At 42.7% G+C, this 24,348-nt stretch overlaps 1 protein-coding gene across 1 annotated transcript; it reads left to right on the top strand.

Annotated features, from left to right (window-relative positions):
* The first annotated feature begins 325 nt into the window (after nucleotides 1–325).
* Nucleotides 326–23,415, top strand: LOC120936400 (C-C motif chemokine 2-like). Its single transcript, XM_040348690.1, has 4 exons — nucleotides 326–468; nucleotides 8,771–8,891; nucleotides 12,669–12,867; nucleotides 22,972–23,415. Exons 1-4 carry the CDS (start codon nucleotides 375–377, stop codon nucleotides 23,032–23,034), a joined length of 477 nt encoding a protein of 158 aa, XP_040204624.1. The 5' UTR covers nucleotides 326–374; the 3' UTR covers nucleotides 23,035–23,415.
* Nucleotides 23,416–24,348: the final 933 nt, after the last annotated feature.

Consider the following 24,348-nt stretch of genomic DNA (forward strand, 5'->3'; position numbering starts at 1 on the left):
GATCAGCAAAAAGAATTGACAATACAATTAAAGGTACATAGAAAAGTTAGGAATAAAAGCAAGTTAGAGAGATTTAGGACCAGAGGACTGTCCCTTTAAGTGAGAGACAGCGGTCAGGAAACCAGAACAGTCATTCTGGACTAATAAGCAGCTTCAGTGTCTTTATTCATTGACAAGGGAATCTGAATTTGACGTAAACAGCTGAGAATTTTCTGATTCAGTTTTTATTTTCCTTTTAAGTAAAGATTTTCCATTCAGTGCTGCAACTCTCAGGACTACCCCCTCCTCTTAGAAGGCGGAGGTGAGAAGCCAACTATATATATGACAATGTAGCCTTGTCTACATGAACATTTGTCAGTGGTCAGTGCAGGAAAATGCTCCCTCCCAGCTCTGCGCGCTGTGTATTGCTGCTTGTGGTTACCTGTCTCAGCTATGGCGTGTCGTGTTCAAAAGAAACTCATATTGACTGTAAGTATCACACTGCTGTCTATAATTCCTGATGAAAATGGAAAGAACATATTTTTTGCATTGTCTGAGTCTTCTAGGACTCACACTGTAAGGGATAATGTGAAAAGAGCAGTGACTCTTAGCAACCAATCAGGAATCATCACTCATGGTTCTGCTTGCACTATACCAATAGGTAAAATGTTGATACATTTTAATGAAAATCACTTTTGTTTTATTTTCTAAAGCATTAGAATTGTGTTAAAAATTGTAATAACTTTTGTTAGCATTTCTAATGGTTAGTGGGGTCAAATCAACATTTGTTTTCAACTATAGCAATGAGAAAATAAGAAGGAGCAGGATAGTAAATGTTCTAACAGTGTATTGGGTTTTCGTTTGGGAAATTACATTGATTTCAAAATCAAATGCGAAAAGCAAAAGCAATTTTGAATTACTTTCCAACGACATTTGTAAAGTCATCGAATTTACTGAAAATTTCCATACGAACCTTCGTTTGGAAATCAACCATTGTATGGCCAGCTTAAATGTAGGTTTTTATACGTGTTTCAGTGCCAGTTTGGGGGCAATTTAAAAGACATATGTGCGGGTTCATGCATTGATGTCTTGCGAAATCGCCAAAAGTACTGCAGAAACAACTTTTGGAAATCGGTGTGGCGCCACAAAGTATTCGTTGCACCGATTGTGACAGTGCCGTTGCCAGCAATAGGCTGAGATTCGGAATGCGATTTGACATGTCAAATCGCGCCGATGTGAACGGGGGCTAAAAGTGTCTATTAATAAAGTACAAAGGGGTAGATCCTCGTACAACGGCGCATTAATGCGCCAGGGCGTAGCGTATCTAAGATACACTACGCCGCTGTAACTTACTTTTTGTTTGTTTGAATCCTCAACGAATTTGCGCCGTAAGTTACGGCGGCGTAGTGTATCTGTTGCGGCGTAAGGGCGCGGAATTCAAATGGAAGTGATGAGGGCGTGTTTTATGTTAATACGTCGTTACCCCGACGTAAACAACGTTTTTTTTTAACTGCACATGCGCCGTCCATGGGGGTATCCCAGTGTGCATGCTCGAAATTTAACCGGAACAAGCCAATGCTTACGGCAGTGACGTCATTCTACGCAAATCCCTATTCGCGAACGACTTACGCAAACGACATAAAAAAATCTAAATTGTACGCGGGAACGACGGCCATACTTAACATTGAGTACGCCTCATAACAACAGCGTTAACTATACGCCGGAAAAAGCCGAACGCAAACGACGGAAAAAAATGCGCCGGGCCAACGTACGTTCGTGGATCGCCGTAACTAGCTAATTTGCATACTCGACGCGGATTTCGACGGGAACGCCACCTAGCGGCCGCCTAAAAATTGCATCTGAGATCTGACGGCGTACTAAAACGTACGCCTGTCGGATCGAACCCAGATGCCGTCGTATCTTGTTTTGTGGATACAAAACAAAGATACAATGCGGGAAATTTAAAATTACGCCGGCGTATCAGTAGATACGCCGGCGTAATCCTTTTGTGGATATACCCCAAAGTATTTCTAAAAGAAGGTTGGGGACTGGTGATACTCAGTGCTACTATATGCAAGAGTTCACCTGACAGCCCAAGGTTCTGTTCTGGCTTTTTGTAGCTTTACCTGGAGCAAGTGCAATGGTGCTATCTACAGGTTCATGAAGGGTTTATTGAACCCTATAGGGCTTGTGTACACAGGTGCTTGAAAATGGAAGATGATACACATGACAGAGTATTGCCAAAACTATGTTACAGAACTACAAGTCCCATGAGGCATTGCAAGGCTGACAGTTACAAGCATGACTCCCACAGGCAGAGGCATGATGGGACTTGTATTTCCAAAACAGCTGGAGGGCTCTCAAGCTTTTACAAACAGATACTAACCTTGGATGTATACTGCTTTTTGCTACAGCCTTCAAAGTGCTTAATACCAGCTGCAGAAAGATTGTATGAAATGTTATTTGGTTAAATACTTAGGGCCAGATCCACAGCCAGGCGGCGCAGCGGAACGTAACCTATTTAGGTTACACCGCCGCAAATTTTCGGGCAAAGTGCCCGAACCACAAAGCACTTACCTTGAAATTTGCGGCGGTGTATCCTAAATCCGTCCGGCGCAAGGCGGGCCAATTCAAATGGGGCCAGTCCCATTTAAATTAGGCGCGCTCCCGCGCCGGACGTACTGAGCATGCTCCCGACGCTATTTTCCCGACGTGCCTTGCGTTACGTTACGTTGCGTCGAGTTTTTTGAATCGCGACGTGTAAAAAAGAGATGCGGTGGGAAAAAAAAAAATTTAAAAAAAAAATTGACAGCGACACGGGAAAGAAGGGTATACTTTTACATGGTGTACTAAGTTTACACTTTGTAAAAGCAGCCCTAATTTTGCGACGGCAAACTAACACTTACGGAGACTTAACGAAGGGAAAAAGCTTTGTGGATCTCCGTAAGTGCTAATTTGCATACCCGACGCTGGATTTCGACGAGAAATGCCCCCAGCGGCGGCCGCGGTACTGCATCCTAAGATCCAACAGTGTAAGTCCATTACACATGTCGGATCTTAGGGATATCTATGCGTAACTGATTGTATGAATCAGCCGCATAGATAGAAACAGGGATACCACGGCGTATCAGCAGATACGCCTGTGTATCCCTTTTGTGGATCTGGCCCTTAGGCTGTCCATACATTATACAATTGTCTTGTACAATTTCCTTTAAAATGACCAAAACTATAAAATATGGGGTCAAACCTAAACACTTTCAATTTGTATGCAATTAGGCAGACCCTTGCAAAGTGTATAATATATGACCAGCCTAAATCTTTGCATTACCTACCATCACGTTGCATTAAAATTAACTTTGAAAATGAACAGAAATTACACATTTTAAATGAATGACCGTAAAACTGACTCACTCATGCAGTCTTGATCTATTTTTCCTATTCACCCAAAGTACTCTCTATGGGGTTTTCAAGAAAACTGGAAAACCCCATTTGTTTAGGAGCTCTCTAAGTATAACTTAAAGCGGGAGTTCACCCAATTATATATTTTTTTTCCCTTTTCCCCTTAGATGGATGCTCGTTTTGTCTAGGGGAATCGGCTAGTTGTTTTAAAATATGAGCAGTACTTACCGTTTTCGAGATGCATCTTCTCCGTCGCTTCCGGGTATGGGTCTTCGGGAGCGGGCGTTCCTTCTTGATTGACTGTCTTCCGAGCGGCTTCCGACGGTCGCATCCATCGCGTCACTAGTAGCCGAAAGAAGCCGAACGTCGGTGCGGCTCTATACTGCGCCTGCGCACCGACGTTCGGCTTCTTTCGGAAAATCGTGACGCGATGGATGCGACCGTCGGAAGCCTCTCGGAAGACAGTCAATCAAGAAGGAACGCCCATTCCCGCAGCCCATACCCGGAAGCGGCGGAGAAGATGCATCTCGTAAACGGTAAGTACGGCTCATATTTTAAAACAACTAGCCGATTCCCCTAGACAAAACAAGCAGGAATCTAAGGGGAAAAGGGGTCATGTGCGGGTGAACCTCCGCTTTAAAGCAAAACATTTTTTTTTCCCCATTCCCTTTCACTTCCTATAGGACAGGAAGTAAAGGGAAATTTCCCCAGATGGACACAGGTGGAAAAAAAATCACATAAGGATTATAACCCTCCCTTACCCTATCCCAAATAAAAAAAAAATGCTTTAATTAATAACCCCTCCTTTTGGGTTTCTCAGAAATGTGCAATTACAAATTCCACCTGCTGTGGAACATCGTGCAATCTGCAACGTAGTGCAATCTAAACAATGTATTATCCTCAGTGGAAAATTGTATTTTGGTGATCAATCTTCAGTCCACCAAAGACTTATGCCCCGTACACACCATCACTTTATGTGATGAAAAAAAACGACATTTTCTGTGAAGTAAAAAATGACGTTTTTGAAACTTCAATTTTCAAAGACGAAGTTGCCTACACACCATCGTTTTTCTCACAATGTTCTAGCAAAGCGAGGTTACAATCCACCACGTTTTTCCATTGAAGCTTGCTTCATAAGTAGCTTCTGGGCATGCGCGGGTGAAAAAACGTCGTTTTAAACGACGTTTTTTGCTACACACGGTCAATTTCTGTGAAGTAAAAGTTGACGTTTTGAAAAACGACACATAAAATTGAAGCATGCTTCAATTTTTTTTGGTCGTTTTTTAGAAGACATAAAACGACGTTTTCCCCCACACACGGTCAATTAAAGTGACGTTTTTAAAAACGTCATTTTTTTTCATCACATAAAGTGATGGTGTGTACGCGGCATTAGGCCCACGTACGCCGTCGTAAGTCCGAATGTGCGCCGTAGTATCTATGCGCCTGATTCTTAGAATCAGTTACGCATGAATTTTGCCTTGATACAAGCGGCGTAAGTCTCCTACGCCGTCATATCTTGGGGTGCATATTTACGCTGGCCGCTAGGGGTGCTTCCGTATATTTCCGCGTTGAATATGCAAATGAGCTAGATACGCCGATTCTCGAACGTACGTGCGCCTGCTTATCAAGATACGTCATTTACGTAAGGCGTCTGACCGGCGTAAAGTTACCCCTCATAAAGCAGGGCTAAGTCATGTTAGGTATGGACGTCGGAAACGTCCGAACAGCGTCGTATTTTACGTAGTTTGTGTAAGTCGTCCGTGAATGGGGCTGGGCGTAGGTTACGTTCACGTCGACTAAGCATTGAGCGGGCGTAATTTACTTTGAAAATTCGATGTGATACTGAGCATGCGCGCGCATGCGCCGTTCATTAACCGCGTCATTTACGTGGGGTCACGAATCATTTACATACAACACGCCCCCTACCAGCCTAGTTTGAATTAGGCGGGCTTACGCCGGCCCATTTACACTACGCCGCCGTAACTTAGAGCGCAAGTTCTTTCAGAATACGGGACCTGCCGCTCTAAGTTACGGCGGCGTAGTTTATCTGAGATATGCTACACCCGCCTAAAGACAGGCGCTTCTTTGAGAATCTGGCCCTTAAAGCGGAGTTCCAGCCTTTTTTATGTTTATTAAAAGTCAGCAGCTACAAAAAGTGTAGCTGCTGGCTTTAATTAAACAGACACTTACCTGCTCTACTGTCCTGAGAGCGGCCTGCCCGGAGCGTCGCTCCTCTCCCCCCTCTTCGCCGACGCCTCCATTCTGACTGTGGACACCCAGCTGTGACAGCTTTCGGCTTCACGGCTGGGCACTCACTGCGCATGTGCGATCTGCGCTGCGCAGTAGGAGTGGACAGGCGATCGCCTGGGACCTGTGATGTGTGCCAGACGATAGCCTACAGGGAGGGGCCGCCTAAGGCCATATGACGAGTCGTCTAAGCGGTCCCTGGGCGGAAGGAGGAAGTGGTATGGGAAGTCCCACTCCTAATGAAAACCTCACTCCCCCCACCCCCCAAAAAAAATGACATGCCAAATGTGGCATGTAAGGGGGCGAGGAGTAGTTTAAGCGGAAGTTCCACTTTTTTTTTTAAGTGAAATTTCCATTTGTTAAGAAGAACATTCCCCTCTAAGTGAACAATATCCATATAAGTAAACTGATGTCTGAATAAGAAAATATGCCTTTATTTTAACACATGATGCCGGTTAAAGGCCCTTTTCACATGGGGGTCATCAATTTAATCAAATAAGGCTTGTCTTTTCTAATGCCAGACAATTTCATGAGTCGTATGGTAGAAGCTCCAACTATAAATAATGCTCTGCTGGACCTACTCATTTTAAACAATGCAGAGCTGATTGCAGATGTGTAAGTAAAGAATAAGTTAGGTTATGTTGATCACAAGGCAATTACAATTTCTGTAAATTAAAGGAAAAGGAGGAGTTAGGACAAGAATATTCAATGTCAAAAGAGCTGTGCTCCATACTACATGATACTAAATTGGATCAAATTCTTGCAAACGAGAACAGCAGTGAAAAGTCGAAGTGCTTTGAGGACATATTAAGCAACAGCATTTGTCAGTGCATTTCAAAAGGCAACATAAACTAACATAAACACATATACACATTGGTTAAACTGGATAAACTAGTGTCCTTATTCAACCCTACTATATGTAACTATGTGTTTTGCTAGGCAAAAAAACGTATGAATATTGATTCAGGTTACATAAGCTAACATATCTATTTTCAGGTCAGTTTACTTCTATTTTTTAGGCCCTTTGCACACAGGGCTGTCCAGCTGCAATGTGTCTCTACCAGCATTTTAGTGCGCAAGGAAGAGACAGATGTAGCCTCTAGCTCTGCTACAGGCAGACTGTCAAAGTCTATAGCAGGGCACAGCTGGTCGGGGTGGAAGGCTTTACCAAGTGGTACTGTCCTCTAAGACCCTGTGCATTAGGAGATGATGGTCCACAATGAAGAACAGTCACTTTACACCAAATCAAAATACCAGTGTCCACCTTGAAGACGCAAACAACCTAGCAGGGACATCTATTTTGTGATTATTGACTGAATGTGAAATGATCTTACGTTATTAATGTATTTATTTTATCTGTTACAATAGCAAAACAAGCAAACTGTCCATCTCACCAGAAATCTCACCACCAGAGTGACCAGAATAAGAAATAAATGGAAAAGTCAGCTTAGTGTGGACTGACCACCTAATAATACATTTCTTTTATAATATGCGACAGGCTGAAGGGCAACTCCTAGCTAATTTAAAGTAATTGTAAAGAATTAAAAAAAAATAACAAAACATATCATACTTACCCGATGCTCCTGGCTGCTATCTATTGGGGCACTTGTGCGGGCTAGATCCCGAGCTGGGCTGTGTTTGTTTAATGACACACACAGTGCAGCTTGGCCCTGTTCCCTGCTCTCTCCTTACAGGATTTGATTGACAGCAGCAGGAGCCAATGGGTCCCACTGTTGCTTCCATGTCCAGTGAGGAGGGAGAGAGAAGAGAGAGCCTCTGCTCTCAGGCACATTGCTGGATTGCTGGATCGAGCTCAGGCTCAGGCAAGTATAAGGGAGGACTGGGGAGGGAAGCTGAGCACAGAAGATTTTTAACCTTAATGCAGAAAATGCATTAGGGTGAAAAAAAACTATTACCTTTTTAAGAAGTACGAAGTGGTGCATCATTGGGTAACGCTGAGATCCTGCTTTGATATAGCCTTTAAAGTAGACCTAATACTCTTTCAATGAATTGCTCCAGATTTGCTAGTATCAATATATTAATTCCAGCCCTTTTATTACTCTTTATACATTCATACTAGCAACACTGTGAACATAGTCAGATTTTTAGCACGCCATTATCCACTAGCAGTAATAATTGTGTTCTGCCAGCCAAGAAAGCTCCCCATTGGCAGAACACATTGGTGCTGCTGGAGGCATTCGCCCTTCAACACGGACTATGTTTACGGAGGAATCAAGTGATTTTTTTTTTCCCCGTCCTGGAAGAAAAGAAAATCAATTCACCTATGACATGCCTTAGGCCCCGTACACACGGTCGGACCAAACCGATGAGACTGGCCCGTCGGACCGTTTTCATCGGTTCACCTCTGAAGTGGCCGTACGGCCTGATATGTGTACACACCATCAGTCCAAAATCCGAGCGGGTCAGAACGCGGTGACGTCAAACACACGACGTGCTGAATAAAACGAAGTTCAATGCTTCCAAGCATGCGTCGACTTGATTCTGTTCGGTTTGTTCCGATGGGGCAGCGGTCCATCGGTTCGGTTTTGAAGCATGTTTAGAAATTTTGGACCGAAGGAAACCAGACCGATAGCCTATACACACAGTCGATTTGGTCCGATGAAAATGAACTTCGGTTCATTCTCATCGGACAAAACCGACCGTGTGTACGGGGCCTTAGTGTGTGCAGTGTTTGCTGGGATGCTAAATAAGAAAGCCCAGCACTAGCTCTGCATTCATTGACTTCTGCTACACTAGAGATCTGAATGCCACTGTCTCATGACTTACCCAACTGTATGTATTCGGATATCTGCTTATATGGGTCTGTGTTGAAGGCATAGTGGCTAACCAGCCTTCTGAAGCACTACAAAAACCTGCATTGGTCATCTGGCTAAAAGTTTTAAAAATTTAATTCATTAGCAATATTTTTATATTTAACTTGCTATCTTTTAGCCAAACTCCTGAACATAATACATAGATATGGAAAATATATGGAAAACATAATACACATTTGCGTTAAGCAGTTAAACGGTACTAGCAGGTGCATTTAGCATAACCAATGTGGCAACAAAAGGAAATAATATATGTATATCCTCCAACGTGCTCCATAGATATATCGCTAATAATGTTTGCTTTTGTATTTCAGATCGCAGACCGATTACAGTCCAAATTACTTGTTGTACTACAGTGTCAACAGCAAATATAAAATTTCCAATAGTAAGCTACAAGATCCAGCAGGTAGCTAATCGCTGTGTTTATGCCGTCATGTGAGTATTTAGTACTATATGTTTATTTTACTGGACTGGCAGGGACAGCATATAAATTACAAATAGGATTATGTATGAAGAATGTGCTAACAAGAAAATGGGTTGTTACTCACGGTGACCAGTCAGAATCCAGCTGTCAGTAACTATCATGTTTGCAATGAAGAGTTTATAATAGTAATCTGGACGCCAAGAGCAATAAAATGTTCTGAGCTTACAAGTCTGTAGGAAGGCCTGCATTCGACATGCTAAATCTAAACATTTAAAGGGGATTTTCCTTTATCACCACCCAACACATGTGCGGCAGCAAAAGGGTGGCCGCACATATAAGTCGCTGTGCGGCTGATGTTTATGTGCTGAGATTGTGCTTCCAGCACAAAGACCGAGCTGACGAAGACAGCTCTTGGTTTGGGCTAAAGACTAGTAGCCAGCAGGATCCTTCCCACCCTCTGGGCGTTCCTAACTGTTTAAAGGGAAGCCAGGGCAGATGCAAAGGGGTTAAAAAAAATCCCTATCTGCTTCTGAGCGTTTCTAATTTTCGGTTTCACCTTATATCACACATTTAGTCATAGTGGGAATCGGTAAAGGTCAACTTGTTAATGTATCACACATTTTGTCCGCTTTTACACACTGATATTCTATTAATTGCAACAAATAACAAACAATAGCCCTTCACAAATACAAGCGCTTATGATGTCAGTGAAACTTAATGAGATATATAACACACCTCCTTCAATTTAATCATACAATTGTTGCCAATTAAGACTGAACCCGCTACCATTCAACCTGCTAAACAGCAGGTATCAAATACATATAAAAACAAATCGAACGAGGCAACGCTACATATAAATTGATACTATCAATTTAAAAATATGCTATATCTGATAAAGTGCATGTGCAATAGCAGGGTTCAAATGAAATTTACAATAGGTGATTAACCCCAAGGCACTGTATGGTAAGTCCCATTAAGTCATAGATCTAATTTAGCAAATTCTCAACGGCGATATACCACCAACACCTCTACTCGTAAGACTACGGGGGGATAGACCGCCCCTTATGTGAAAACTCTTACCAGACAACTTTGGAAAATAAGCATCAATCAGTGTGACGGGAGTCACTTTTGGGCTAAGGGTGACCAAGAAAATAATGAACACTGAGAATATATCTTGGATTACTTAAAATGGGACAGTATAATTTATCCACAATATCTCCCAGGATATATATAAAGACTATTCTTGGTTTGTTTGATTCTGAGCTCAGCATGTTAGTGGAGAGAGCTGATCACATTGGCCTCTGTACAATGTAGGAGACACGCCGACTCCTACTAAAGCTCCTGCTATTGTGAGAAGATGTCCTGTGTTTAAATTTATGATAATGTATCATCTACTGTGTGAAGCTCGGTGACAACAAGTCTGACCTGGAGTGAAATCCTGATTTATCATAATGATTACCAGGCTGCTTAAAGGGATTAGTTAATTAGCTCATGTTAATTAGGTTTCTGGTCACAGGTGTATAATGAGCAGGAGGTATGCACCTCCTCTTCTACTGTATATAAGACTTGTATTCTGGTTCTAATAAAGAGTCTGATTCCTTCTTGACCCTCAATACAGCACCTCGTCTCATACTTGGGGGGAGAATTATTCGTACAGGTTTCTTGTTTGGCTGATTGGAGTGTTCAGTAGCTGCCTTTGTGTTCAGGAATGGAATGTCCTAAATGGCTTTAACCCCTTTCATACTTGGGGTGTCGTTACAATCAGCAATCTCGAATGTCACCTCTGCATGGATATCGCCTCACTCTCACTCTGTAGCACAGGGGTTGGATCTCACACTAATGAATGGTGACTTAAACACAGCATTGACATTTTTTGGATTTTCCAGAGGTGTCCAGAGCATCAGCGATCTAACGGGGGACCAAGAGCACTCAGCGCAGACATCTGCTGGACCAAGGCAAAATGTCAATGCTGTGTTGATGCTTATTTTCCAGAGTTGTCTGGTAAGAGTTTTCACATAAGGGGTGGTCTATCCCCCTGTAGTCTCACGAGTGGAGGTATTGGTGTTAGATTGCCATAGAGAATGTGCTAAATAAGATCTATGACTTAACGGTACTTTCACCATTGACTTTGGGTTACAGTTATTTTGGGTTAATCAACTATTGTAAATTTCATTTGAACCCTGCTATTGCACTTGCACTTTATCAGATATAGCATGTTTTTAAGTTGATAGTATAAATTTATATGTAGTGCTGCCTTGTTTGATTTGTTTTTATAGGTATTCTGTTAATGTTTGATCTTACGTTTGTTAAACATTGTAAGTAACCAGGAACAAGGCTTCCAGATGAGATTTCTGCTTATGGAAAGTCCTGTAATTTGTAATAATAATAAAATGTTCTGATTTGTTGGTACAAAACCTTTCTGAGGCTGGTACAGGATTACAGGGGAAATAGTGATACCAGGTTTTAAATAAAAATTCTGAGTTCAGATTCATAGATCAAACCTACATTGGCCATTCAGCAGCTGTGGCATAGCCAGGTGGACCTGTGTGTCTGAAGGTATTTCGGGGCATAGGGTGAAATGTACAACATACTCCTCCGCTAGAGTCAGCTGACTGTGTAATGTCACAGGTGCCTGGTCAAATCGTGAATAATCTCATAGATGCCTTGCTGCCCTCTAGGACTAGGGTCGTCCTGATAGTGCTGTGAGAATAGACAAGAGGGCACACTGGCCTAGTGCATTATCCAACAGATTTATTAAAAAATATATGAATAAAATCATAAAGATGTCTACTCACAAACATACTGTAAGATGAAAACACGTTCATTCGGCCACATATGTGGCAATCTCTAATCGGTTGCTCAAATCACCAAACCTGGGAGTGGGGGTTCTTGGATGAGACCCCTCAGACTGAGGAGTTTAGAAGGACAGGCCTTCATTAGAGCATATTTTTGAGGCCTGTGCACCCTCTTTTTAAAAAAAAGACTGGTAAAAAGGCTGGTAACCTGTCAGTCCTATTTTGTGACAAAAGCTTACTAGTCTGTAAATAGTCTGCACTTGAGCCCTGCCAGTAATTGGGTAGCAACACATAGCCACTTAAAGCTGTATTTCGGGCAAACTAACTGTTATACTTAAAAGAGAAGTAAGGTATTATAAAAAAAAATAAACAATCATACTGGTCCTCCAGGACTTTTCCCAAGCCTCTCCTATCCTATGGAACTCCCTACTCAAATCTGCCCTGTTTGTTTTTGGACGATGCCTGAAACGGCTTCTTTTCTCTGATTCCATCTGTACTGAATTGTATTATAACTGTACTGTCTGCCCCTCTGTTGTAAAGCACTGCGCAAACTGTTGGCACTATATAAATCCTGAATAATAATGATAATAATAATACTTCCCTCGATGGCTGAAGCACCGATGGCTGACTCTCTCAGTGCTGCTTTGCTTGGGATGACATAGACTGATATCAAGAGAGGTTCAAGTACTTATGCTAGTTGTATGTAAAAACACTACATTATTTTGATAGTAATACACGACTGCATTAAAGTGTGTTTGCCTGGATATCAGCTTTAAGGGCATAAATGGAATTGTAAACATTTCCACCATCTGCTGCAGATTAAAAAGACTGATATACGCAATTTTTTGTAAACCAGCATTAGCTTCATGTATCTTTGTGCAAGTAAGGAATAAACAATATGGGAGTTGCATGCACTTTTTTCTAAGTCAGTGAACCAGCATTCACTTCAGTTTACTAAAAACAATCAATTTTTTATGCTGTCAATTTTTTTAGATTCCGCACAGAGGCCAACGGATCCTTCTGTGCTGACCCCAAAGCTAGATGGGTGCACAAAAAAGTAAAGGAGCTGAGCGGAGGGACTGTCCAACTACCGAAAAGTGGAAAGGGTAAGAAAGGTGGCAAGGGAGGAAAACGTGGAAAGAAGCAGAATAACAAGAACAAAAAGAAAATTCAAAAAAAGAACACAAAGCCGGTAAGTAGTCAAATTAAATACATTCTTAGCTATACTTTAGAGATCAGTGTATTAAAATCTGGGGTTCAGAGGCCTTTCAATGCAGTACTAACCTGCATCGAAACTGAAGGCTGCCAGAACTGTTAAAAAAGAACTGCAGGATTTTTTTTTTTCAAACTTACACAAGCTTGACTGAGAGCTGGTTCACACTGGGGCGGCACGACTTGCCAAGCGACTCAGCAAGGCAATCTGCCCACGACTTCAGAGGCGACTTGCAAAATGACTTCTGTGTTGAAGTCAATGCAAGTCGCCCTGAAGTCGTCCCAAAGTAGTACAGGAACCTTTTTCTAAGTCGGAACTCCCCCACCAAAAAAAAAAAAAAAATGATACGCTCATATGCATAATTACTAAACCGCATGTTTTATTTTTTTTTCGATCCACTGTACCTTAGTAATCCTTTGTTACTGGCCGCTTCCTGTATATGGATTCATCGAGTAGTGTGCGAGTATTCCGTCACTTCCTCGATGCCGCAACGTCTCCTGGGAGCTTTTGTCATTGTTCCCAGGAGACATTGCGGAGGTCTGCCGCAAGTTATCACGGGAAGCAAGTTCTTTCTAAATCCTGCGATAACTCACTGCAGACCTCCGCAATGTCTCCTGGGAACAATGACAAAAGCTCCCAGGAGACGTTGCGGCATCGAGGAAGTGACGGAATACCCGCACACTACCTGATGAATCCATATACAGGAAGCGGCCAGTAACATAAAGGATTACTAAGGTTCGCCTGCCCCTGACAGTGACTCGATCTGGGCATCGCCGCTTAGTGAAGGATTGGCTCGGGCGGCTTGGCTGCTCTCGACTGCTCTAGTCCTGCAAAGGGAACTGCGTTCCTGCTGTGAAAAAAGTGCAGGAACTCCGTTCCCACGCGTTCCCGCAGGACTTGAGCCATATATGGATACTTACACAGAGCCAAGTTGATCAATTCCTAGAGATCCATTTTAAAGTCATTCTTTCCCACTGGTTTCAATATGTTGCAAGGCATTGATATGAAAGAAGTATGTATTTCATAAAAGTTAGAAGTCCTCCTCTGCATAGTCAGAATAGAAAATGAATCACTGGACTTGCTGCATCTACTGAAAAACAAAAGTATTAAAGTTGTAAAGCGCTGCACAAACTGTCGGCGCTATATAAATCCTGAATAATAATAATAAAGCCAGAGGAGACAGCATAACAACCAAGCAGATAGCATTTTCAGAATCTAAAAGTCAGCTATGGCAATACCCAGAGGAAAGGTTTCCTGTAACACCCAATCTTTACCTTCCTCCAGTGCGTATGATGTGGGGTTCACAATGTGGGAAAGCTATTTTGCCACATTATTTTTGCTATTGCTGTTTTTTTTTTTTTTTTTTTTTTTTAAATTCTGGTGCATTAGTGGAAACTATGGCATATTTCATAAACAATGTAAGTCATTATCAGCTTTTTATGGAAATGTCACATTTTTACAGAACATATATATCATGCCATAGAAAGTTGCAGCTATCTGTATAATTGGCATATTTTTATATACAACTGCTGAGGTCAAATCAATTCGCCCTTTATGAGTGAGTTTCATAAAAATTGATACAGCACAGACCCTGACAGGATTAATGGAATCAAAAGGCCTGTTCCCTGCAGAAGAACAGGTAGTATTCTCCTCTCACAGGTGGACCATGTCTTCTATCTCTCATCCATTTCAGTGCTACAGCCACCATCGGTTTCTTCAGCTGGCCCAAAACGTGGCAGGGGAACTGCAAGGGGCAGATGAGGCTGCAGTGCTAGAACTGACCTGAAATAGGAGAAAATGGCCACAGGAAAGGCGAATATAATACCTTTTTTATTTTTGGTAATTGTCCCTTTGAATTATCATTGTACAGCTATATTAAAGCTGAACTCCAGGAATTATACAGTTTGTATAATTATATTGGTCTAGCTTGGCACACAGTAAATATACACTGGAGAAGCTGAAAAATCACTGTAGTAGTCAGCGCTACTACAGTGAGATACAATCTTCTAGGTCCTGCTCTGTTCTATGCACACTGATCACTGGGGGAAGCTCACTTGTCCCGACCAACATTTATTAAATGCCTTTGATTTTTTTTGAAGAATATAATGAGTTCTCTGATAGGACAAGGTGGAGAGGTGGGGAGGAGATTTTACAATCCCCTCATTCTAATCAGAGAATACATTGTATTATTGTAAAATATACCAGGTATGCAATGGATGGTAACTATGCCAAGGGAGCAAGTGAGCAGAGGGGAAACGGCTTGCACTGAACAGAGCAGGACCTGAAAGATTGCAGCTATCACTGTAGTAGCACTATGGCTAGCCTCCTGTGGAGCCATTGTGTTCTCTCAAGGGGGATGCGGGGGAAGCCGTCACTGTATGGAGAACACAGTGATTATTGTTATTTGTTAGTGACTATAACAGCTGCTATCAATAATCGCATGTAAAATCTGACAGGCTGGTTGTACCCAAGTTGATTAATCACCTTGGGTACATTCAGCCTTCACATACATTTCAGCCGGTTCCTGCTAAACTGGCTGGGATTCGAGGCGCTAATAGGCTTCAAAAAAGGATGGGCTCGGGGTGCAGAGCACTGAACTCCGACCCCACCCAGTTGTGTAACAAATGTGAATAAATATTTGCTAATCTCACACCGATTCTCCTCCCAGCAAATCAGCAAGAGGGTCATGATTGGTCAAAAGGAGAAGTGACCTTATTGGCCAAGGGGGAGGAGGGAGGAGACACATGGGAAGTGGGTCGTGATTGACCGAAAGGAGAAGCAATCTTATTGGCCAAGGGGGGGAGGGAGGAGACGCACAGACAGAGGAGACCCACCAGCTGCCACAGTCAGGCCCCGTACACACGACCGAGTTTCAGAACTCAGCCAGAAACTCGATGGAAGCCGTATTCTGCCGAGGAAACCGGTCGTGTGTACACTTTTGGCTGAGGAAACCGACGAGGAACTCGTCGAGCCAAATAGAGAACATGTTCTCTATTTCCTCGTCAGTCAATGGGGAAACTTGGCTCGCCGAGATCCTCGGCGGCTTCACAATGAACTCGAGGAGCAAAACGATGTGTTTTGCTCGTCGAGTTTCTCGGACGTGTGTACGGGGCCTCAGGCTCCAGGGGTGGTTCACCATCCATCATCCAGCACTCTCTGGCTCGGACAGAGGAGGGGAGATCGGAGTCATTACTGGCAGGACATCTGCCTCCTAATGTAAGGAGGCCTTCCGTCTTCCGCGGCGGGGAGGGGGTGTTTCCCGCATTCATGTCCGTCTCCTGGGGGTGGGGGTAACAACCTTGTCTTCCACTGAGGGGGGGTGGCGGTGGTTTTCTGCCCCTTCCACCCCAAATTATCGAGCACCAGCCGCCACTGCACCCAGCCGTTCTGTTTATTTTACCTATTTTCTTTAGTGATTGAAATTGAACTCTGTAAGGTATCATCTGCTACTGGATATCAATTACTTAATACCAAACTGCTAAATAAGCCTGTGTGCTCTGTATTCATCGGATGATGTCATTTCTTGTGCAATCCTGTACAAAAACACAATAAATAGCTGTGCTGGATGTAACTCGACTATGGCCAGGCAGGGAGAGTTATTTTGAGGTAATCTTTCAAGTCATTTAGGTCAAGTTTAATAAAACATCTAAAAACACCACTCCAAAAAATGATTTGCCTTAATGCTCAAACCATGATTACGAAACCTGGAAAGCCCCGCAGTGGTCCCATGTGGGGAAGTCCCTGTGACCAAGGCTTCAGCGCTGCACCTGACTTGTAAATGACATAATGACATAATGATGTAATCTCCTGTTTATACACTGTGTGGATTAGAACCGGCTCTACAAGTTCCATTCATCCACTCAAAGAATGCTAGATACAATGTAGCCAGCAAAAAGTGATAGAATGATATTTAAAACAGGATAAATACATACAGCGGGGAACCTAGAACCAACTGTAGTTCTAATGTAACATACAATGGATTTGAAAAAGCCTCTATACACAAAGCTAACACACAAGGATAAAGATCCTTATTTTCCAAAAAAAGTGACTGTTAATAGCTGAGTACAGTGAAATGTGAAACTTACAGTTCCTTATCTTCGTGTTAACGCTTTGTGGATTGAGCCTATTGCAATACATATTTACATGCCTTTGTGTATTTATACACTATTTATACACCATTGTGTTGCGTATACTGCAACCCAGAGCTTCCTTTTTCTCCGAGAATTGCCTCAGAGCAATGTCCCTTGGTTTCACCCCCCAATTTTTATGAAATGTGTTAATAACAAGAAAAGCAGCAAAAAAGGCCCCCCGCAGCCAGCAACATCAGCCCCCTCAAGCAACAAAAGACCTCCCCAGCAACAATAGACCCCCCAGCAACAAACCACTTCCCCCAGAGCAACAACAGATCCACATTCATAGGCGTGCGCACAGGGTGTGCCAGGTGTGCCTGGGCACACCCTAATCACCCTGTGTGGTGCAGAGCATCAAAATATACTGCGTTAAACATGCAGTGACGCACAGAAAAATACAGCATTAAATGGCACATAACACACCGAAATATACAACGTTAAACGTGCACTAATGCACAGAAATATGCTGCATTAAACGTGCAGTAACACACTGGAATATACTGCTTTAAACATGCAGTAATGCACAGAAATACACCAAAGCTCCCTAATGGGGCTCCTAAAATAAAATAAATATATAATAAAAATAAAAAACTACTAACACTGTCCACTGCCCTACTGACACCAATCTCTGCCCTACTGACACCGTCCACCGCTCTGCTGACACCATCAGTATACTGTATATACACATGCAAATAGGTTTGAGCTTTCGGGTGCACACCCTAATGCATTAGGCTGCGCACACCTATGTCCACATTGGAAACAATAGATCTCCCAACAGCCAGCATTAATAGACACTAGCCCCCTCCCTCAACAGTAGATTCCTCCCAGCAACATTTGACCTCTCCCCCAGCAATTTAAGACCCACCCCCTAAACAATACATCACTCCCAGCAATATAAAACCTCCCCTAAACAATAGATACCTCACAGCAATTGAACCCCCCCCCCCACCAAGGAACAATCGACACCTCCCAAAACAAAAGATTATTACCCCAACGACATTATATCCCCCAGCAGCCAGCATCAATGGACCCTCCAGCACACCCCAGCACCCATTACATACATTCAGTGTTGAAGAACTGAGTTCACCCACGTTCCAGCTGGAAAAAAAGAAGCCCTGCTGCAACCAATGAAAACTATTTTATAGTTCACCTGCACTGATAGGCTAGGTATGTATGAATACAGGGCAGGCAGATTATCCAGGTGTGATTTCATATATGAGGCAATCAGTATTACAGTACAAAGCATAAGGTTTATAACTCCTGCATATCACCCTTCTTCAGACACGGCTCCTATGGAACGGTACATAACTGTTTTAACATGTTGTGCTTCCCAACATGTGCTTCAGAAACAGCTCCTATGGTGTGGAAGACCCTCTCCATGATCTGAATGGCCGCCATACTTAAGGACTTGATCCCAGGGGGCACCAAAATAGGGAAATTAACCACAATTAACCATAGTGTGCGCTAGTATCTGTTCGGGGGGGGGGAGGGGTGGAACCAGGTATTTCTGCAAAGAATAAGCACATTTGGTGTGTTAGGCCCCATACACACAATAGAATCCATCCGCTGAAAAATCCCAGCGAATGGGTTTCAGCGGATAGATCCTATGGTGTGTACACTCCAGCGGATCTTTTTCCGCGGATATTTCTCCCCTGGGATGGATTCCAGCAGATAAATATTTGCTGACATGCTAAACAAATCTATCCGCTGGAATCCATCCCAACGGATGGATCCGCTGGTCTGTATAGACTCACCAGATCCATCCGTCCGAAGGGATCCCCCACATGCGTCGTAATGATTCGACGCATGCGTGGAATTCCTTTAATGACAGCGTCGCGCACGTCACCGCGTCATAATCGCGGCGACGGCGCGACACGTCATCGCCAGAGGATTTCGGCGCGGATTTCAATGCGATGGTGAGTACACTCCATCGCATGGAAATCCGCACAAATCCTCAAGAGGATTTATCCGCGGAAACGGCTGGACCGTATTCACGGATAAATCCTCTCGTGTGTATGGGGCCTTAGAGTAGTTAGAACACCTGTGATCTCTGCCTCTGCTACCTTAGCAGTTACCTTTTGCCAAAGGTCCCTCGGAGCTGCACAGCTCCAGAAGATGTGTAAATAATACAATGACAAACATTCAACTTTTAATTAAAGACATCCATGGACTTTTCTCATGAGAAGAGTAAGTGCTCATTTCAATCTGAAAGACAATTAGTTAAAGTGGATGTAAACCCAAAAAATGTTTTTTTGATGTCACGATGTAGAGAATACAATTTCCTATGATCTGTGCCCAGTCTTGCCACACAGAGTTAATCCAGCGCTGAGCAATCCTCTTTTTATTGTTCAGTGAAATAAAACAGACTTCCAGATAAACACCAAAGTCCTTGCTTGAGTGACAGGTTATTTACATATCTCGTGCACTAGCTTGCAGACAGCTTCTTGTCTATGTATATTTTGATGGCTGTTTACACTGAACTGTGGATCACCCCTTATTTTGAAAACATTTAATCAAAACACAGGAAAGACAGCCAATCCTGGGAGAGCTGGACGGGAGAGGGGATGGGGATGTGAATTGTGCACTTTACAGAAGCTGTGCTTGTCTGCAAGCTAGTGCACGAGATATGTAAATAACCTGTCACTCAAGCAGGGACTTTGGTCTTTATCTGGAAGTCTGTTTTATTTCACTGAACATTAAAAAGAGGATTGCTCAGCGCTGGATTAACTCTGTGTGGCAAGACTGGGCACAGATCATAGGAAATCGTATTCTCTACATTGTGACATCAATGGGTTTACATCCACTTTAATAGGAAAAACAAAAACAAAACATCTATACCTCATCATAACATTTGTAACTTCATTTGTAACTTTTTAATCCATTAATGCCTGACTATTGTTACATTTTTTGTTTTGATTGTTTGCAAACAATTACTAATTAATGAGCTCGTGATACCATGTGATATTTGATTATGCAATTACAATAACCTAACCCCTGCTCTGCTAAATTTGGCCACTGTTGTTCTCACTTCGAAGGACCTGCAAACAAACACACACATTAGTATCCAAATGAGTTTATCTTCTTCCATGGTCTCTGGAAAAAGAACATAAAGACAGTTATTACACACAATTATCATAACAATTGACTTTTAAGTCCCCCAATCCTTTTCCCATTAATTGTAATGCTAGGGGAACAATTGCCATATTTTCCTATACTAATCAGGGAGTATTGGTAAACTTTTCCATATTACTCAGGAACAATGGCAATGCAATTTGCATCCAACTACATACAGTACAAGCCAGAATGGTAGATTAGCCCAGGGGCAAATATTGGAATGTTCATCCATGTTGCTGGCTGTGTTTAGGGTGTGGGCTGTCATTTAATATCTCTTCTTCAGAACTGTGTGATGTGTCCCAGCTGCTATCTTTCATATCAGGCCTTTGCGCTATGCTGTCCCCATCCTGGGTGGGGGTTTTCATTTCAGATACCTGTTTTTCTGGGGTTTCTTGCTCCATGCTAGCAATGTTAAGGGCTTTACAAAATCTACAGTATGTCCATATCTATTCCATTTAGAACGTCTGAACTCTCTCTGCCTTCCTGTACCTCTGCTTATTACAGATACATCTTCCTTTGACCCGTATTCCCTATCACTGGACTCTTGACAGAGGTCTTACAGGATATTGACAACATTTTGGTAGGATCTAGCATTGCTCAGAGCCATTCTAGTGGGATAGCTTACATAACATTTATTGGCCATTGAGTATATGAAACTTGCATCATCCTCCAATAAGTCAGGACAGTTGAACACTTCCGTATACAATGCAAGATACTCACTGCAGAACAATATTGGGTCATCTCATACCATTATCACGACTGTCTACAATAAGCTGCAACTCTTTCCTCCACACCTCTGCATCTGCTAAGTTATCATTAACCTCAGGGCCGTCTTTAATGTTGATTGGACCCTGGGCAAAGCATTTCTTGGGGTCCCCCCCCCCATTCAATTTTGCTCTCCACCTGCTTTGAGACATACAATAAATATCAGCTAGACTTAAAATCAGTTTACTGTATCAGATCAGGCAGTGATTGCGATTGGTTGCCAATGGTTACAGCATATCATTACCACTTACTGACTGGTTGCTAGAGGTTACACAACACATTACGGCTCACTAATTAGTTGCTAGAGGAGCTTTGGTGCTGCTAAGAGATTATTATAGGAAGATCTACAGAAGAAAAAAGTTGTCTCACCCACTCACCTTCATTTTATGTACAACATTAGGTCAAATTGCATTGAATGAATGAATGGGTTGGGGTTTTATGGGGGTCTGTGAAAGTGTTGGACAGTTACCAAATGGGGGCCCATCTGGTAGCTTACCCATTTTGGTGTCAATTCTACCAGGGCTTCAGTCACTTTGAAAGTCAGAAGGTGCTCAGTTTGGAATTTGGAACTGTCCTCGAGCTGGTGGGGTGCAGTGGGGAAGAGTGAATCATGGTCTAACGGCCACCCTTCTGATAACCAACAATTATCATGGTATGTATTGGGTACAGTTTAAAGCTGAAGTTTAGATATGGCAATTTTAAGCTTAGACCTATGTAAGTATGTGCCATAGCTGTGGGATCCCCATGGAAATTTGAAATCACTATAGTAGGCACTGCTACTACAGTGATTTATGCTAACTTCTGCGTCCTGCTCCCGGGAGATGCCAGTCAGAGAACATTTTGCATTTTCTCAATAGATTCAAAGTGTTCACTGATTGGATGTGGTATAGATTGTGAAGTCACTGTCCGTGGACTCTACCTCTTCCAGTCAGAGAACGCTATGCACTCATTGAGAAAATGCAAAGTGTTCTCTGAATGGCGCTCATGCCATGCAAACATGTTCACTTTGCAGCAGGGCAGACCTTCAGCACGAAACCCAAGAGCTAGGCTAGTAGAGCTCACTGCAGTAGAGGATCCCACAGGTACGGCACATACATACTTACACTGGTCCAATTTGTATCAATGTACAAATTGCCATACCTAAATATCAGCTTTAATTCAGTTATTTTATTAATGAAATTGTTAGGTTAAATCCCTATTGAATCCTCTTTATTTATTACTGTGATGCAACCAAACTGCAGAAACAGTAATATGTTTGCTGCTCTTTTAGACTGTTATGACTCCTTAAAGAGGAACTGAAGTCTGCTCACATAATTTGTAAAAAAACATCTTTGGCATTCTGAAGCTTCCCTTCTATCACTTTTCATATTATTGTTTATATACTGTGAAGCGCGCCTCCAGTCCTGTGGCTCTCATTGGCCCTCTTGTGACTCATCCCCCTTCCCTTCCTGGCAAACTCTCACAAGATTGAGAGAGAGAGAGAGCTGTGCATGATGTCATAAGCCTAGGCTAATGACCAGACAAGAAACAGAAAGTGAGCTGTATAAGGTATTTATTTACTGGCAGAAAAAAAATGTTTTACTATCCAAAAGGGAAGAAGATTTATGGATATAGATGGAAAGATGAAAAAATTACTGAAGTTGTGGCAGAAGTGTGGCAGAAAAGGGCAAAATACAAGTCCAAACCCAGTTCTAGTACACGGTGCTTCATGCCTCCAGCAGTTTGACATGCCTCCCTTCACACTGATCCAATCAACAGTCCTGCTCAGTGAGTTAGAGCATAGCTGATTGGAGCAGTCGGCAGGGGGGTGATTTGGCTATAAATATAACCAATGTTTTTTGTCCCTGTATTTATTATTTGTGTCAATATGGGGGGGGGGGGGGGCAAATAACAAATCAGTCGTGGTAAATCCAAACTTGGTCTTATGTTAGGAGGTGCTTGCAAAATGACGCATCAATCATACCCACTGCAACTCAGTATTACCACAAGATAATGGCCTTCTACTTCTTGGAAAACAACATAGCAACACATATCTGCAGAACATCACACTTATTTCACACCTTTTTTTTTTCAGCCTGTGGCATCCGCCTGGTTCCCATCTACAACAGCAGCAACCACTGTTCAAGTAATCTCATAAAAGAATGACATTCAAGATTTTTTTGCACTAGGCCACAGCTGGACTGCCCCCTACAGACTGTTCTCAAACAATGCATCTGCTTCCAGGATACAATTCTGTATTTATGTGTTTTGTATTTTTATTAAGCTAGTTTTTATAGATTTTATGTATTTATTTGCCAACTGGATTTTATAAGTGCAAAACGTTTGAATTCATATTAAGCTATAGTTTTAGTAATATAACAGTATTGATAAAAACATATATTGGATGAATGACTGACAATGCAGGTATGGTTTCCGGGTTCAAACACAATTTGTTTTTCCAATTTGGATACACGTGCAAAAACTTAGAACCTCTGTTGGTAGTTTCTATTGTTTTTTTTTTTTTTTTTTTTTTGATAAATAGCTGGTTGTTAAAGCGGTGGTTCCCCCTAAAACTAATTTCTAACAATAGATTCGTAAGACCCGTTACACTGCGGGTAGGCTGGCTTTTTTTTTTTTTTTTTCGTACATACCTCGATCTCCCCGTCTCGTCCCTAGGCGGTGGGCGGAACTAGTTGATTGACGTTCCTCGGAGGGGCGCGTACGTGACGTCACGACTTTCCGAAAGAAGCCGAACGTCGCTGCGCATGCGCCGTATAGAGTCGGCTCTATACGGCGCATGCGCAGCGACGTTCGGCTTCTTTCGGAAAGTCGTGACGTCACGTACGCGCCCCTCCGAGGAACGTCAATCAACTAGGAACGCCCACCGACAAGGAACGAGACGGGGAGATATCGGTATGTACTAAAAAAAAAAGCCAGCCTACCCGCAGTGTAACGGGTCTTACGAATCTATTGTTAGCAATGTGTTTTAGGGGGAACCACCCCTTTAAGCAGCGGGCCGCTGCATACTTAACAACCAATGACTCATCAGTTGTCAGCGAGCTTCCTTGCTTACAGCTGATTGTGTAAAAAAAAAGCCAAAAATGAAAAAGTATGGGGAAAAAAAACGGCGTGGTGTTCCACCCCCACTCCAAACTAGGCCCTTCCACCCTTCTTGTGATGTCATGGACCAGTGAGTGCTGTGTCTGTGATGTCACAAGGTGCTTTGGGGTGGGGGGGCCAATGCTGTTGAGGGCATGTGGCCTGGTATGGTTCAGGAGATTGTGGGGCGCTTGCTCATCCCTCCCCCCTTTCTTGACCAGCCAGACTGCATGCCTGGATAAGGGTCTTTTATGGACTTGGGGGGGGACGCCATTTTTTTTTAAAACATTTCCAAAATCCAATACCAGACCCGCAGGGCCTGGTATGGACTGAGGGGGACACCACACTGTTTTTTAATACTTTTAAATTGCAG

Source organism: Rana temporaria, chromosome 4, assembly GCF_905171775.1.
Source record: "Rana temporaria chromosome 4, aRanTem1.1, whole genome shotgun sequence".
NCBI classification, from domain to species: domain Eukaryota; kingdom Metazoa; phylum Chordata; class Amphibia; order Anura; family Ranidae; genus Rana; species Rana temporaria.